Source organism: Accipiter gentilis, chromosome 22 (assembly GCF_929443795.1).
Source record: "Accipiter gentilis chromosome 22, bAccGen1.1, whole genome shotgun sequence".
NCBI classification, from domain to species: Eukaryota; Metazoa; Chordata; class Aves; order Accipitriformes; family Accipitridae; genus Astur; species Astur gentilis.
The window spans coordinates 18,199,368-18,215,764 of NC_064901.1; the positions used below are offsets into that span (position 1 = coordinate 18,199,368).

At 39.9% G+C, this 16,397-nt stretch overlaps 1 protein-coding gene across 2 annotated transcripts; it reads right to left on the minus strand.

Moving 5' to 3' along the window:
* Window positions 1-321: 321 nt before the first annotated feature.
* Window positions 322-14,045, minus strand: LOC126049464 (photoreceptor outer segment membrane glycoprotein 2). Of its 2 annotated transcripts, none has more exons than XM_049825919.1 (4): window positions 13,865-14,045; window positions 8,486-9,154; window positions 3,725-3,971; window positions 322-2,247 (listed from the first exon to the last, which is right to left on the minus strand). In XM_049825919.1, exons 2-4 carry the CDS (start codon window positions 9,064-9,066, stop codon window positions 1,981-1,983), a joined length of 1,095 nt encoding a protein of 364 aa, XP_049681876.1. In that variant the 5' UTR covers window positions 9,067-9,154; window positions 13,865-14,045; the 3' UTR covers window positions 322-1,980. The 2 variants fall into 2 exon arrangements, with proteins under 2 accessions (XP_049681876.1, XP_049681875.1); XM_049825918.1 differs by having other exon boundaries at window positions 13,801-14,044.
* Between the last annotated feature and the right edge of the window lie 2,352 nt (window positions 14,046-16,397).

A 16,397-nucleotide genomic window follows, 5' to 3' on the forward strand; every position in this document is an offset into this window, starting at 1 on the left:
TCAACTTGGAAAGTTGGGACCAAGAGAGATTATAATAGAGGATTGTAAAATTGAGAATGACATGGAGAGAATAAATAAGGAATGACCATCAGCTACATCTTATGGCAAGAATGAAGGGATACCAGATTAAGTTTTCAGGGAGTCAACAAGCAAAGAGAAGCAGTTTTTCAAACAATGAAGAACTGAATTGTGAGAAATTAAAATCTGAGGCTCATTGTCATGTTTTGGATATCAAAAACAAGAATGGGTTTTAAAAAAACACCATGCAACTTCATAGAAAAAAATGTCCACTGAGATTTATTAAAACACAGTGATACAAATATCCTCATTCTCATACCAAGTCCCAAACTGCTGTTTCCTGGAAGTTGGGAGGCTTTGTCAGGGAAAGAACTATTTTCTAAAGGTCTTGCCTCTTATGTGCCTTTTGCAAAACATCTGCTACAGGCTACTATTGCAGACAGACCCCCATCTGTCTGTTTTTATTTTTAACATACTGAAGTATAGGCCTAAAATTATAAGTAGTGAAGCAATTGTGTTTGAAATTATGATCATGTATATAGCCTGCTTGAATTACAGTACAGTTTTTTCCATCACACGCTTTATTTACAATATATTCTTACAGTATAATTCTTGCTTATTCTAGTGTTATAGAAAACAACATTGTTTAGACAGGTAAAGCAATTTTTACTGTTACTTTCACACAACTTCAAAAGCAGGAATAGTTCTGCTTTGAATATCCCAGTGATAGAACTTCCTTTTACTTGATTATACACAAAAAATGCACAAGCCATCCAATGTTATATTCAAACAATGTATTATTCACAACAATAACAAGTAAAATATTTTACTTGGTCTTTTATCCTCTATTCTGTATTGGTATGTTTTTCCAGCTTACTATTAATGATGAATTACAGTCATAGCGCATCCTGTAACTACAAGTGTCTTGGGTGTCGAAGGCTTTCACTCCATGCATTGGCAAAGTTCCTGAGTGCTGTACTAGGAACATAATGGGAGATCTGTCCGTCTATCTTTGCCTTCATTGGTTCCAAATAATCCCTTGTCTTCCAGCCCCTGGATCTATGTAAGTACTTTTGAAATTAGGAGCTTTTAAATATCTAGGATCATCAGTATTTGTTTTATGGGAAATAGCTGCTTGTTTTTAAACTTGTGCTATCACATGCTACTTGGAATTTTAAATATCCCAGCATGAGCTGCCAATTAGTTTTCTTGAGCCGAGAACTCCTTTCAGCAGTAGCCATTGATTTTCAGGGAGGTATGGCAGCTGGTTTTCTCTAAACTATGGAGGGGGAAAAATAAAGAGATACTTCAAAGTATTTTGGAAAAAAAAATACCCCAAAACCATTATGCTTTCAATGCCTTCAACTCAGTTTCACCTAGGTAGTAGGTTCTTTTAGAAGGGCTGCAATATATGTATAATTGGGCTAAAATTTTCCCTATCCTAACTTGGACTAACAGAGTTTTCATTTCACAGTTTTTGCCTTTTTTTAAAGGATCTTTTCATCTGGTGTTCTGGTGTAGTAATTTCTTTTGGGATTTCCCTGCTGCTGGGATTTCTATAGATGTAATGACAGTAATGACAAACTTCGTTGGTACATAGTAGACCAATCTGTATATTAGTAGATGTAGACCCATTCTATCTGGAACATTTCCTTGTGCATAATGATTATTCTGACGTATTCAGACCATGATAGAAGTATGTAAGCAAGGGAGAGAAGTGGGGAAAATTTCAAAAGTTTCTTTTGTGCAGTGTTGAAAATCAGGGATTTCACAAGAATGAGTAAAAATACATCCAGCCAAAGAAGTATCAGCATTTTTGGACGTGTCACCAGTCTGTGGTTAGTTCAATTGTCTTATTAGTTTTCCTACCTTTTTTTTTCCCCCATCAGTGAAAAACCTGGTACTCGTAAGACTGTAATATGTCAAAGCTACACTTGTGATGTCATTTCTTCAAAGCCTTGCCTAGCTAGCTGCTGGGATAGATTTTGTTGTAACATTGGTTTTGCCACAGTCTGTGTTTTGAACGTCAATGTTGGGGTCGTTCATGCCTGAGACAGTGGAGATCTGGTTGGCTTTGCCGAGGTTCTTAATGATACTGATGTTGTATTTGGCAGTTTCCACAAAGCTGTTTTCTAGTAACCAACCATCTGACTCACCCTCCAAATCTCCTAGCAGAAGGACGTTCTTCATTGCTGTTTGTAGGTACCGGACACCAATAAGTACAGAGAGCTGTAAGAAACAGTTAATGGTTAAACAGAGGGTGTAAATTACAACCTCAATCCTACCACTAAGTCAGCTTTCTGACTTGTGTATTTACAGGCCTAATAGTTAATATTGAGTAAAGCAGACAAATTCTTTATCCCAGTGACATATCTAACCACTCTCCCAATTAATTCTATTTTTTAGAAAGACAAATACCAGGGAGAGATTGATTGATTCTCTCTCCATTTTTCAGGTAGCATTCCCAGTTGCATGTTATTAGCACATAAATACCTAGAATTACTCGGGAACACTACAGCCTCAGAGACTACAACTAACTGATGTAGAATGGATGATTAATTAATGGAACCATCAGTCACTAGGAAAAAAAATTTAAATTGTATTCTGTTAATTTATGTGGATTTTTTTTCTGCTGACCTTGATTAAATTGGTATTTCCTCGAAGGAGTTTTATCATTCATATGTAAGCTGTATGTGTCCTACATGCCAATGCATTAAAATTAAGAAGGCTGGCTGATAGTAGGGGCTCAAGTATAAGTTTAGGAGAAAGCCCCGCTTTCATAGTTCTGTTGGATCGAGATCAGCACGCCCAGCTTGTCAATATTTAAGGCAGCACAGAGAGCCAGCTGACAGCTTTTTCATGTGCTGCCAAAGGCCTGTTGTTTCTGGCACCAACCCCCCATCTAGCACTGTTTGAAGACTGTTGTGAACTATTTTAATTATAGTGCTAATATTTATGCAGTAGAGCAATAATCAGAAAAATAGAACTTAATAAAAAGGGAAGAAAACCATATTTTAGCCTATGCTACTGGGGGGTCCTTTACCTGTGGATGACAACATCCAGACAACTTTCTTTACAGATGCCAGCAGAAAGACTGCATCTTTTCAGGTGTATATGCTTGTCTCTATGCTTATTTTGATTGCATAGTAAGCAGTCTAATCTACATCTAAAAAGCTATGCCATGTTTGCAAGTACTGTCTATTTGGCGAAGCTATCTAATGTAAAAAGGAGGCTTTGAGATATTATTACTTGTGCTCAATTTTTACTATAAATGAAATTAATGTATTCAGCCAAAGGCCTGCTCACACTTTCTATATTCTTTGTTAAAACTGACTTAGAACAATCCTCAGACCTTCTCACCAAATTTTCTTGCAGTTGTGTCAACTGCATGTGTCATCCTCTATCTGATCCCATAAAATGCTTCAGGGAAGGGAACGTGCCACAGTCTATTGAAAAAGTTCTGTAAATATATGGAATTATATACATCATTTCTAATAGTTCTCATCTTCAATGAGATTTGCTTCTGCTCTGGGGACTTTGAGAAAGTTGCCTGTACTGAAGGAAGTCCTGTAACGTTCTTGAAGTGCTTGTGGACTTTATGTTGGTTACTGAGGCACTTCTTGTATGTTACACCATAGTTGTTTCCCATCCCAGAGAGCAGGAAGACTCTGATTAATCTGACACAGACCGTTTTAATGAGACTTACCTCAAACAACCAAATAAGCAATGCTGCGATACCAATAGATCTCATAATAGCTGTGTAGTAATCCAGCAGGGCCTCTCTGCACCCCTTCACCCAGATATTGAGTTCCTCTGTCAGAAAATCGTAGTTGTAGTGAGCACTGTTGTTTGTCAGCTGGTACTGGATACAGGGCCGCGGGGAGCTTGGGTTGCAGCAGCTGAAGGGTACTCCATCCACCAAGAACTTTCCATCAACGTTGCTCTTTAGACGGCTGCAACAGGACAGGAAGTTTGGGCGTTACAAATCTGGTATCGGCAGCAGATACTGTCTGTGATTTTTATAAAAGGATATAATGCAAGTCTGCTGTGATGTAGGCCTTTCCAATGAAACAAAAGGAAAATGGGAATGCATTTCCAGCTGGAAAACTTGCTTACTGCAGGAAAACTAAATTTTTCATTTGCTGTATTTAAGTGTGGTATCAGCACACTATCTCACGTGGTTCTTGGTACTGTGTGTGTAAGACGTGGATTCGGTGTTCACAGAGATGTTGCCTTTTCAGGTATCTTTGTGCTGAAAATACTAAAGACAATTTCTGCACTTGTTTATCTTGGTGGAACTCTAATGGAAGTTATGCCCTAGAAATCCTGTGTTTCACTACTTCTGGACTGTTTTTCACCACAAACATTCCTTAACAGAGAACCTAATACAAGAGCACCTTTGCATGCCACAGGAACCACTGGAAATGGTCCGCTGGCATTTCGTCATTGTACCCATGTGCAATGGCTGGTTCGGCACATGTTTTGAGACTAATTCACAAGGGAGTTTCTACTTCTTGGAACCATACTTTTTGTAATTTTTGAAACTGTTTGTATTTATTGCTAAAAATTATTCCTCTCCCTCCCCTATAAGATCAGGAGAAAAAGAAGCAGGAAAAGAAATAGGAGGGAGAAAAAAAGTCATGGGATGCAAAGAGAACACAGTCTCAGATTAATCAAGAGTTTCTGGAACAGTTAAATGAATCCCTGCCACCCATTTTCCTTGTATTACCTGCTCTTTAGCTAGTGCGTCCTTGTGAGGACTTCTGTCTCCAAGCAGGCTCTTCAGAGAAATAGATTTTCCAGAAACTGGACAGTATATAAGATGTTGAGAGATGCTCTCACACTTTGGGGAAGTAGTCTCTAAGCATGTATCTATTCTCATGCTCATTGCAAAAGGCTTATTTCCTGAGACAGCCCCACGGGTGAGAACCATGGCCTGTTTTAATGAAGCCCGTGCCCTTTAACCTTTGTTAGGGAGCCAGAATACATGAAAGACAACTTCCACTTAGATATCCAGCTTTCACTGTTTGCTAATTGTAGAATTTTTAATATTTTCCAAAACTTATCCTCATTTATTAATTTTTACAAATAATATTTTCCTGTTCCACTACAGATGATCTAAATTAAAGGGCAGGAAGTTATCACAAGAAGCTTATCAGATGAACAGAGGAAGCAGAAACTCTGTGGTTCAGTGTTCTTCCAGCATTTGGGGGCTAAAGGTATCCTTCAGAATGAATATAAGCTGCTAGGAAGCTCGGTATTTCTGGCCGTACTGGGATGGCAGAATCATTGCCTTCATTTTAAGTCTGTGGGGCTGCTAAATACAACTTTCTTTTTTTTTTTCTTCTTTTTTTTTTTTTTTTTTTTTTGGAGGGGGGATGGTGGTGTGTTTTGTTTTGTTTAACATTCTGTCAAAAATATCTTCCTCAAAGATCTTTCCAAGTAAGTCAGGAAGTTCATCTACCATTTCCCACTTGGGAGTGGGTTAGGCATGAATTCCTCTCTGTTTTAAAGTCTAGCTCTTCACTTTGTGGCCATCATATTCCTGGTAATGGCAACAGAATGAAACCAATGCAAAAGAACCCAAATAGTCCACTGAAACCAGACTTAAGTGTGCAAGCAGTGTAATGGGCATAGGCAAAACAACTCACTGGGAGAGAAACGAGGAAGGGAGCGGAAAGGTACCAAACAGAAGGCTCGAAAGTGGAAGGAGAAAAGAAACCTCAGAGAGGGAGGAGAGGCAGGCTGGCACATTGTGAAAGGGAAGCATTTACTGGGGCCAGCGAAATGCCCTGTATGTTTCAGGGACATGACCCAAATATAGTACAGCATCTAAAGTGGTTAAAATACAATCTCTTAAACTAGGTCTTAAGCTTTTCTTTTGATCCCAAGCATCAATTTAAGTTTTTTTTTTTTCCTTCCTGCCACATGTTATAAAGATGTATCTTCATTCTACTGCCAACAATAGCAGTTTCCAGACTCGGGTTATGTCTCCCTGCCATTCTGTTTCCCTTACTAATGGCAAATTAAAGAATGACGTTATCTTTGTACTGTCAGAAGGGAAGACCTCTGTAACAGAGCTGAGGGAGTGAGACATTCACTGCTATTTGTTGTTGCAATTCACAGTTGTTATGGTATTGTAAAGCAAAACTTGCTTTTGAGACTACAAAAAGGTGATTTCTACCCAACCAAAGCAACGATAGGATCGTACTGCTGTAACCTGCTTCATCCTCCTACAGTTCCCATTGATTCTCTCCATTTCTTGTCACATTGTGGTGTTGGCAATGGAGATATAGAAGAGAGGGGAGGGAAGGGGATTATGAAGGTGAGAAGTTCAGTTTTGCAAAGTTTACATGTGAGTTGACAATATGTCAGTTCTCACCTGCTTTGCTTCTTAATCTACCATGTACTAATCGACATACAGTACAAGGTGAAACCAAGAAAAATATTTGGTTCCTTCTCCATCCTTTCTGAACATTACCAGCTGTACTTTGCTTCCAATGATTTCATATCAAATGCTTCACTACCAGATTGTTGGAAATCCTAGTATGATTTGGTTATACAGCACCAACTTGGATTCTAGCAATCGAGATGGAATTATCCAATTTCTATACAGTAAAAGAAATTCTGCAGTGTAATTACTTCCCTCACACACATTTCACAGGCATCTTCTGCCTATGTGGGGCAAAAAGTAACTGTCAGTGCATTTTCAAAATAATGGCAGAGCACAGGCAACCCTGCAGAGGAAAGGGAGTTTAGCAAAGACCCTGGGTAAAACATTATTGTTTCTGCATGTCTCACAGAAAGAAAAGGCAGTATATTTTACTTTTGTCCTCAGAATAAGGTAGTACTCTTAAGTTCCTGTGGACCATCTTTGTTGTCGTGTGACTCTTTAGTGTAGAATCAGGATTTAAAACATCTCTTGGGTCAGTCTGCTTTGTGTCACTGTTGCTTTCCAGCTTCTCTCTTGAGAACGCTTGTTCTAAAGCTTGCTTTACTTCCACAGCCAACTGCCTTACTGCAGTGGTTTAACCCCAGCCAGCAACTAAGCCCCACACAGCCACTCGCTCATTCCCCCTGTGTCAGGATGGGGGAGAGAACTCATGGGCTGAGATAAAGACAGTTTAACAGGTAAAGGAAAAGCTGTGTGCGCAAGCAAAGCAAAACAAGGAATTAATTCACCGCTTCCCATCAGCAGGGAGGTGTTCAGCCATCTCCAGGAAAGCAGGGCTCCATCATGCCTAACAGTTATTTGGGAAGACGAATGCTAGAACTCCTAACATCCTCCCCTTCCTCCTTCTTCCCCCAGCTTTACATGCTGAGCATGACGTCCTATGGTCTGGAATATCCCTTTGGTCAGTTGGGGTCAGCTGTCCCAGCTGTGTCCCCTCCCAACTTCTTGTGCCTCCCCAGCCTACTCGCTGGTGGGGTGGGGTGAGAAGCAGAAAAGGCCTTGGCTCTGTGTAAGCCCTGCTCAGCAATAATGAAAACATCTCAGTATCATCAACACTGTTTCCAGCACACGTACAAAACATAGCCCCACACCAGCTACTATGAAGAAAATTAACTCTATCCTACCCAAAACCAGCACACTTACACACGTTGGTGCCCTCATGTCTGTATTCTCCTAGGTCCTGTCCTCTGGTATGTTTGCAGCTCTGCATATATGCTTTGCTACAATGGCAGTTTCAAGTTGCAAATTCTGTGAAAATGAGATCTTTGGCCTTCCTTCCTCCTCTGACTTTATCGTCACTGATTTTGAGTGCAACAAAACAGAACACTTGACAAATGCCAGTCGAGCTTTTTGTTTGTCTTTCCCGGGAACATATAGCTACTACACTCTCATGAGTGAAGACTTCTTCTCAGCTTTAGAAGGATTGCTACATATTGGATTGTCTACTTCTTAAATTTTTTTTATTGTTATGCTATTGTCTGTAAGAATTGCCAGACTCCTCTTTTTAAGCATATAATTTCGCAGTTGCTACATCATGTGAAGCACCACCGCCACCACAAAAAAATTCAAGGGTTTTTCTTCTCCTTTTTTTACGCAGTGTACATGGTGTTGGAAGTTTCTCACATGTGAACATACAGATTTGAACCTGTGTTTGCAAAGTCGTAATATCCTGAAGGAGAAAGATCTTTCAGTGTTTAGGATTGACTATGCAATGTATTGATAGTACACTCCTTTTTTTCTTTTCGTTATCAGCTTGCTATAATTAAATTTTTGAGGTAGTTAATTCACCGTATTAAAAAAGGAAGGATACATCTTTGCTTTGCTCAGTGTCCCTAAAAAAATTAGCAAAAGGCAACTTTTGATTGTGCATGTAGTTAGCATATTTTGTGAGTAATGTGGTCACTCTGTAGTTTTGAGATTGAGACAAATTTCCAGTAAAAGCTAGTATCTACTTTGCCTTCTTGAATGAGTTTTTCTCCTAGATATTTTTTGTTATGACTAGTAAATACTTACTCCAGAACTTCCTTGGAAGCCATATTCAGATAACGAGCAGATACCCACTGAATTTCAAACCAGTCTCTAAAGCCATTGTTTCCACAGCATTTGAATCCAATTTGTAACATATCCACTGTTTTCTTTAAGAAACATCGTCCAGGTATGTCTGTGTCCTTATAGAACTTAATAGCATCCCTCAGTCCCAGATAGAGAGACTCTTCCAGCTCGTTCCTCATGGTATAGCACATGAGAGCACCCACCAGGATGCAAAAGGTAAAACAGAAGGTACATACGATGTATGGGAGCATAACTAGTTTCCATCGAGAGAACTTGTTGGCATCTGAGCAGTCATAGCAGATTTTGCCACCCAGAAAGTTGATGATACATGCTATGACCCCTACAGAGATCAGCATGTTGGGGACAGAGTTAATGTCCCCTTTTGCCATCACTTCATTGCGCTTCTTGATCTCTATTTTCAGAAAGAGGCCAAGACTGAAGAGAATGATCCCGCTCACTACAGAAACCCAGTTGAGGATCCATAAGATCTGAGCCAATTTGTCCCTCTTAGTTTTGGTGAATTTTACTTTGAGGACAGCCATAGTCAGATCAGCGTTAGGAAAAGAAGCGTAGGTCAAGAAAAGCTTGTAAGCTGATTAGGAGCATGTATCCAAGGCATGCAGTAGAAATCTGAAGAAGAGAGAGAGAGATTACTGTCTGTTTGACTAGATATTTATAGAGACTACAGAAAACTTCCTGTACAGCCTCACGCACTCTGAATCCTGCCAAGGGAGTGCCCCAGTGAAATTTATTGCTTAAATTTTATACGATGCGACTCACTTTAAAAAAAAAAAAAAAAATTCTAAGGACTGACTAGAGCAATTAAAAACAAGTGAACAGTAGAACCAATGAACGATGGCTTCCTATGGATTTTTGTCAAAAGCAGTTTTCTGTGCAGATTTTCTGATGTCTAAAGGTGAGCTGATCTGCTGTCTCTCCCTCCAGAAGACTCATGGTGCCTCTCCCTTCTACTTGTTGCCTGTATTTTCTTGATTCTAGGAATTTATAATTCTTAGATTACTGTGGTCGTGGTCAGATTTGCATTCAAAAGTTGAACAAGCAGGGCCACAAAAATATACAAAACCCAGAAATATACAGCATAATCACATAAGCCTTTTTTCCATATGGAAAGAAAGAAGTGAAAATAGTACCAGAAACACAGTATCCTATGGGTATTTTTAGACATTTCATCAATTATGTGCTGTAAAATATGATTTTACTACAAAAAGCATTTTATTCCAACACTTATACCACTAAGATATGACCACTCTGGCAAAAACTGCAGGGGGAATTGACTGTGGTTATCCACAGACACAAAATGTTCAACAAATAGTTTAACTATCAATATTATCAAAATTTTATTAACTTTTAAGTGCTATGACCTGAATATATTACTGGTGAACAAACCATCCTCCTTTTTCCACTTGATCTGGCATAAAAGCACTTCCATTTTTATATGAAGTAACGTATCACCCCACAAAAAAAAGTAGAACATCTTCACACCTTACAGCAGTTTAAGATGCTCTGTTTCTTTCTCTACCTGATTGCCCGTCCTTTCTTTCTGAAAGTTCTTATTAAAAACCAGGTATTGGAATAGCCCATTTAATCCTTAGGGAATCATCGTTACTATCTTAATCTCTGTTTCTGTAGGTAAAGTTGCTTGTTCTTTCCCTTTGTCCTGAGAACAGTGACCATCACACCATATTCCAACCCCCCTGCCACCTCTAGACAGGTTTTCTTTCTGAGTCCCCATATTCCAGTCAGAATCCTAAACTTTGTTCCTGGTTGCACTTTCTGCAATAACCTTGACTTCTTCACCACCCAGTGGAACTGCTTCCGTTCTCCCGTCTGAAGAAGACTCTGCAGCCCAAGGAACACCATACATAATATTTTTTTGAAGGGGAACCATTTGAAAAATGACAGGAAACTACTCATATGTTTATTCATTTATACCTTGTATATTTTATTAGCTTTTTTTGATACACCTACTCTTATGTTACTAACAGTCCTTTAATAACTTTCCCATGTGATATACAGACTCATATTTTTCTCTCCAAAGATCACCACAATTCAGAGACATTCCCCTCCTCCCCTGAGTTTCAAATCTGGTATTTCAGAGTGTCACAGCTGAAGGAAGACTTCTGTCTTTCAAGGTCTGTCATCTTTTCCCCAGCTATTAGTGGAGCTAAGAAAAGATGCCATCTTTCCCAGCACTTTTAACCTTGCTCCTCTGCAACACTACTACCTTTGCACCTCTCCAGTTATATTACAATCACAGGCAGAAAGCAGCTAATAACTTCCGAGATCTAAAACCTGTTAGAGCTGGAGACAATGCATTTTCAGTGTATGTGATGTAGATGTAGAACTATGCTGTAAGTACCTCATGATCAAACCATGAACTTTTACCCTTCTTCAGTGCTTCTGACGCTTTGTGATTGCCCTTCCTCAACATGTGCAAGATATATGGAGGAGTTCGTTCTTTCCTCCCCAGAAAACCTGGTCTCAGCATGGTCTTGTACTAATTCAGTAATTTTCATTAGAGTGATTTTATACTATACAACTATGTATTTATATGATTATACAGTCATCTAATTCCATTAATACAATGGCATTTATAAACAGTAAAACATAATCCTGTAAATTTGGGGAAATAGACAAGTATAAGCAGCATTATTCTTATATAATATTTTTTTAAGCTAGTGGACTCTATTACTTAACTTCACCTGAATAAAACTGTTATCGGCTAAAACAGCATGAAAACCACTTGCAGATAAGCTATACAGAAGTAGGGCTATGCCTACCCACTAGAGGATCCACAGCTGCAATGAAGCTTAACACTGGGTAAGCAGATAGTTGTAGAGCACAGTTTAAAAAGGTAATGGTATCCCTGTGTCTTCATCTGTGTATGTCAGAAGGAATCAATTCTATTTGTACAGGCGAGGAATATGTTGTTCCATTCATATTAGGAAATGGTTAGATATCTTCATGCATTTGAATATTAAAACATTTTAATGCCTGTCAGATCTAATTAATTCATGTTGCATTTATTTTTTCCTGCATTTACAGAGGAAACTAATTCCCCTCAAAACTATTCATCCCTGTACATCTTTTGTACAATACACAGAATAGTGTGCAAAATGCACAGTATTTTTCGTTACCAGCCTTACTTCCAAAGGTGTTGAAGCCAGCAGCTCTCTGAGTTTAAAAACAGGGTCCTAATTTTAATGATTGCTAAGGCTGATTATCAGTTATGGTTGAATATTGATTGTGATAATCCTATCAATTATCATGATGAAATACTGATTATTGATAGACATCTCTGTACAAACAAGTCCAGAGAACAGTCATTTATAAAGCGACAACGCTTTCTTCACACTATTCTTCTACAGTCTCCTTCAGACCTCATTTGTAAGGATCATGCCCTGCAAGCACAGAATTAAGCCTCCATATGAATTCAGCTGACAGGCTGTCTGCTAAGCCTGAAGACAGTATCTTTGCTTCACCAGTTAAGCAGTTCATGACTTGAACTTAAATAGCTGTAGATGGCTGCTACAAATAGGTTTATTTGCCCCCAATACTTAGGTCTTAGAGCTCACAATAGGGAGAATCTGTTGTGAAATTTCCTAGCTGCTGATATGCAGTTCACGTTCAATGGCCAGCGTATAGGAACACATCGCTCACTGTTCATTTCTGTGAAATGCATGTATGTATTTGCAAAATGCGTCGAAATTGTTAGGCACGCATATAGTTAGAGTGTCACTGAGAACACCCTACTTGCCAAACATATTTTGTAACATTTGAACAAAAGTTGTAAACACTTCTACCTTTACTTAAAATTCATCTACTCAAGAGGCATTGTTGATTTTGGAAGATGTAAATTTGAGACTTTCTGTCATATTCTAGCCATAAAGAAAATGAAGCTGAATACCATAAACTGGGATACATTCAATCTCATGTAGCTATTCTGATATAGCTCCCTTCCCCATTTTCAGATGCCTAGAGTTAAAAAGAAGAAAAATTTATCTGCAAAAGCAACTCTCCTAGTAAGTCCTTGCCTCCAGTAACTCTCATGTTATTTCCCGATTCCTTGGTGCAATTTTAGTATTGTTCTAAGACCAGATTTCATGGAATATTCACATTCATCTAACACAAGTACCCACGCCACATGTTCCAGTCGTATAAGATTTGCTATTTCATATGAGCCATACTGCCAGAGGAAATGGGGGGAAATGACTGGTTGTTGCAGTGCAGTGACCCCTCGCTGACTGACCCTGGCTGCCACTGATATACCTGGGATTGCACAAAGGATCTTTGGGACAACTGTGCTTCCCGTGAAACTTTGAATGCATTGAGTCTGGGACAGAAGAACACCTTACCTATTCTGTTCCTGTGTTCCCAGCTTCCACATGGATATTTCTCTTGAGATTATTTTTTCTTGTGCTAACAATTTACTGAATTTATTTTAGATAATAAGTCTCTCTTCCCGTCATAATGAATTTTGTAGATGTATTGTAACATTACCCTTTCCCTAACTGGTCAATGAGGTATTGAATATATTTATTAGCATAAGATGTATTGCAACATGCATATTACTGTGTAGTAGCATTTTTTGAGTACCATGAAGAAAGTTCTTCCAGCTGGAAGAACTGAAGTGTAGTTACGAACTAAAAGTGTAATTGTCTTGCTCTGCAATATGTATCTGTTCTGCTCCAAGTTATATTTGGCAGTGGGCTACTGTAAAACCACACATGCTTCTAGTAGTGCAGTGGTATGAACACCTCTATCAAAGTTCTTAGAAACGGACCTCACCATTGCACATGAGCCAGTCCAGAGTTATGAAGCATATACACACAGACATCTTTTCCCCAGCTATGGGAGAGCAAGCTGGATTTTATGCTATAGAGGGAGAAATAATTCTTTCAACAGAAGTCATCCAGTAACTGTGGGAATCTCTCCCATATTATCGATACTGTTCTCAAGCTTTCCCTGTCTAACTCACTTCAAACACAGCTTCCATCAGCATATGGTAGTTTTTTGCTTCCAAGATGCCACCTACCTGTTCCTTTGCTATCAAAATGCCCTAACTACACAGAACAAGACACAGCACAGCTATTTGTTTATAACATTTACTTACTAGATGCAAATTTTCCAAAGAAATTTGGCTTGCAATTTTGTCACAAACAAACCACATCTTATCTTACCAATTTCACTAAAATCTGCTGTTTTAGCTAAACCCACATTCCTATCTGTGACTTATTGTAAAAGAAACCACTAACCTGCTTCAGAGCACTGAACACAATCTTGAAACTGGTAACTTGCTGAGTGCAGGGGAGAAAATACCTGGATCAGGCATCCTGAGGAAGACTAAAGTACTGATTTCTGATGTCTGTGTAGTTCTTCTGTCTTTACTCTGACTCACCAACGGAGATGGAGAAGACTTCAACTCTCCTGCCCGTGCTAATCTCTCTTTCATCTCTAATCGTAGCTAAGAGATTTATTTCAAGGTTCTTATGCCACCAGGTTAAATCCTGCAAAACAGGCCAGTTAACTGAGTGTGAACTAAGATCTCACTGGCAAAATGAATTTATAGTAACTTCTTTTACCTTTTTACCTCTCAGAGGTTTGGGTTAGTAAGCAACAGAGACTGTTCCTCAGTACCTGCTAATGTCTTCATTAGTTCTTTATTTGTTATTACCAATAAATATGGGTCCAAGAGAGAGAAGAATGAGAATAATGGAACTTTGTGCTTTTGTGGGAAGGGAAAAATGTATCTTAGGCAATTGTCATTTACATTCACTGTTATGTGCCTTACACATCATTCTGTATTTTGTTGCTTTGGATGGAATTATTTGTTCTCTGTGTATTGACTGTGACTGTGTCCAAGAAAGGAATTCAAGTAACCAAAAGCAACTGGATCATCCTGTATGACTCACAGTAGATTCTGGTTTGGGAAGCTTTCCAGGTTCAAGAACAATCTAGTAGAAACCTCTGTCCTCTTAAAAGCTTTATCCCAAGCCAGAAGCAAAAGCATCTTGCCCTTTGGCATTTCTGAGCCCAGCAAGTAGCAATCTGTGGGACAGACATGGCTGGGTTGACCTGGCAACAGTAGTGGCAACAAGCTGAGTCTGCAGCACTGCTGGGTCAAGTTCCTGGTGATGTGAGTACCAGAACTGCATCACTAAGCAGGCCCAGGTTTGGTCTATAGGGTCCATAATACATCAGCACAGCAGAGAGTTCAGTGAGCACACATGACTGACTGCAAGGGACCCTGCATATGAATATTCTCAAAAGCATAAACTGTCCTTTCCCAGCTAATGATGAACAATAAACCGATACTGTGATATTACTGTGATTCTAACTCGGTATTCTGTGAATACGCCTGCTCACCTCGTTTATGGTCTCGTAAACCATGCTGTCTTTGCTTTCATAAAGATAGACAGCCCTCTGCCTGCATCAGTATTATCACACTTACTATCAGGGAAAGGTGGAAGATCAATTATCAGTGCAACTCAGTCTATCAAAGTCTTGAGTAAAGCAGAGACTGGAATATCTAACTACAACAACTAAGACTTGTTCACTTGCCAGAAATAATTTCATACATTACTGCATGGAAGAGGGAGGCTCATAACTGCCAGTGTCACTCTGTGGCTCCACAGGGTGAAAAACCCCAAGGACATGTCCCAACAGTACAAAGTCATACAGTGAAATTCTCTCCCTTTTCAGTTTTTCTGATACAATCAAACCCATAAATGATGTTTATGCTGAAGGCTCCATCCAACAATGCATCGTCTAGTACCGTATGGCAAACTTATACAGAGCTGCTTCCTTGACGTGTGTGTGGTCTCTGGAGCCATACAGGCTCAATGTGCACTTCAGAAAAATAGAATTACTGTACCTTCACCTTTTTAAAGAAAATATCTGAAGTAAGGCTCCCAGCTTTCTATCTAGCTTATGTGCTGATGTACAGCACATCCAGGAAGCTTCAGTTCAAGAACATATGTGATACATCTGGGACCTGTTGGTCCTAGCGCATATGGACCACACAGATGCTTGCATGTGATCAAATATACCCCAACTGCATTGCATTAGTCCTATACACATGGATCATTCATGCTTTGTACTTGCTGTACTTGTGCAGATGTGATGGGTTGACCCTGGCTGAACATCAGGTGCCCACCAAAGCCGTTCTATCACTCCCCCATCCTCAGCTGGACAGGGGAGAGAAAAATATAACAAAAAGCTTGCGGGTCGAGATAAGGACAGGAGAGATCATTCACTATTACCGTCACGGGCAAAACAGACTCAGTTTGGGAAAATTAACTCAATTTATTACAAATCAACCAGAGCAAGGTAATGAGAAATAAAATGAAATCTCAGAACACCTTCCCACCACCCCTCCCTTCTTCCCAGGCACAACTACCCTCCCGGATTTCACCACCAAGCCCCCCCAGCGGCACAGGGGGACAGGGATGGGGTTTATGGTCATCACACATTATTTTCTGCCGCTTCACCTCCTCAGGACGAGGGCTGATCACACTCTTCCCCTGCTCCAGCGTGGGGTCCCACCCACGGGAGACAGTCCTCCACGAACTCCTCCAACGTGGGCCATTCCCACGGGCTGCAGTTCTTCATGAACTGCTCCAGCATGGGTCCATTCCACGGTGTGCAGTCCTTCAGGAGCACACTGCTCCAGCGTGGGTCCCCCACGGGGTCACAAGTCCTGCCAGAAAACCTGCTCTGTGAGCTCCTCTCTCCACAGATCCGCAGGTCCTGCCAGGAACCTGCTCCAGCCCAGGGTTCCCACGGGGTCACAGCCTCCTTCGGGAACCCACCTGCTCCGGCGTGGGGTCCTCCACAGGCTACAGGTGGATAT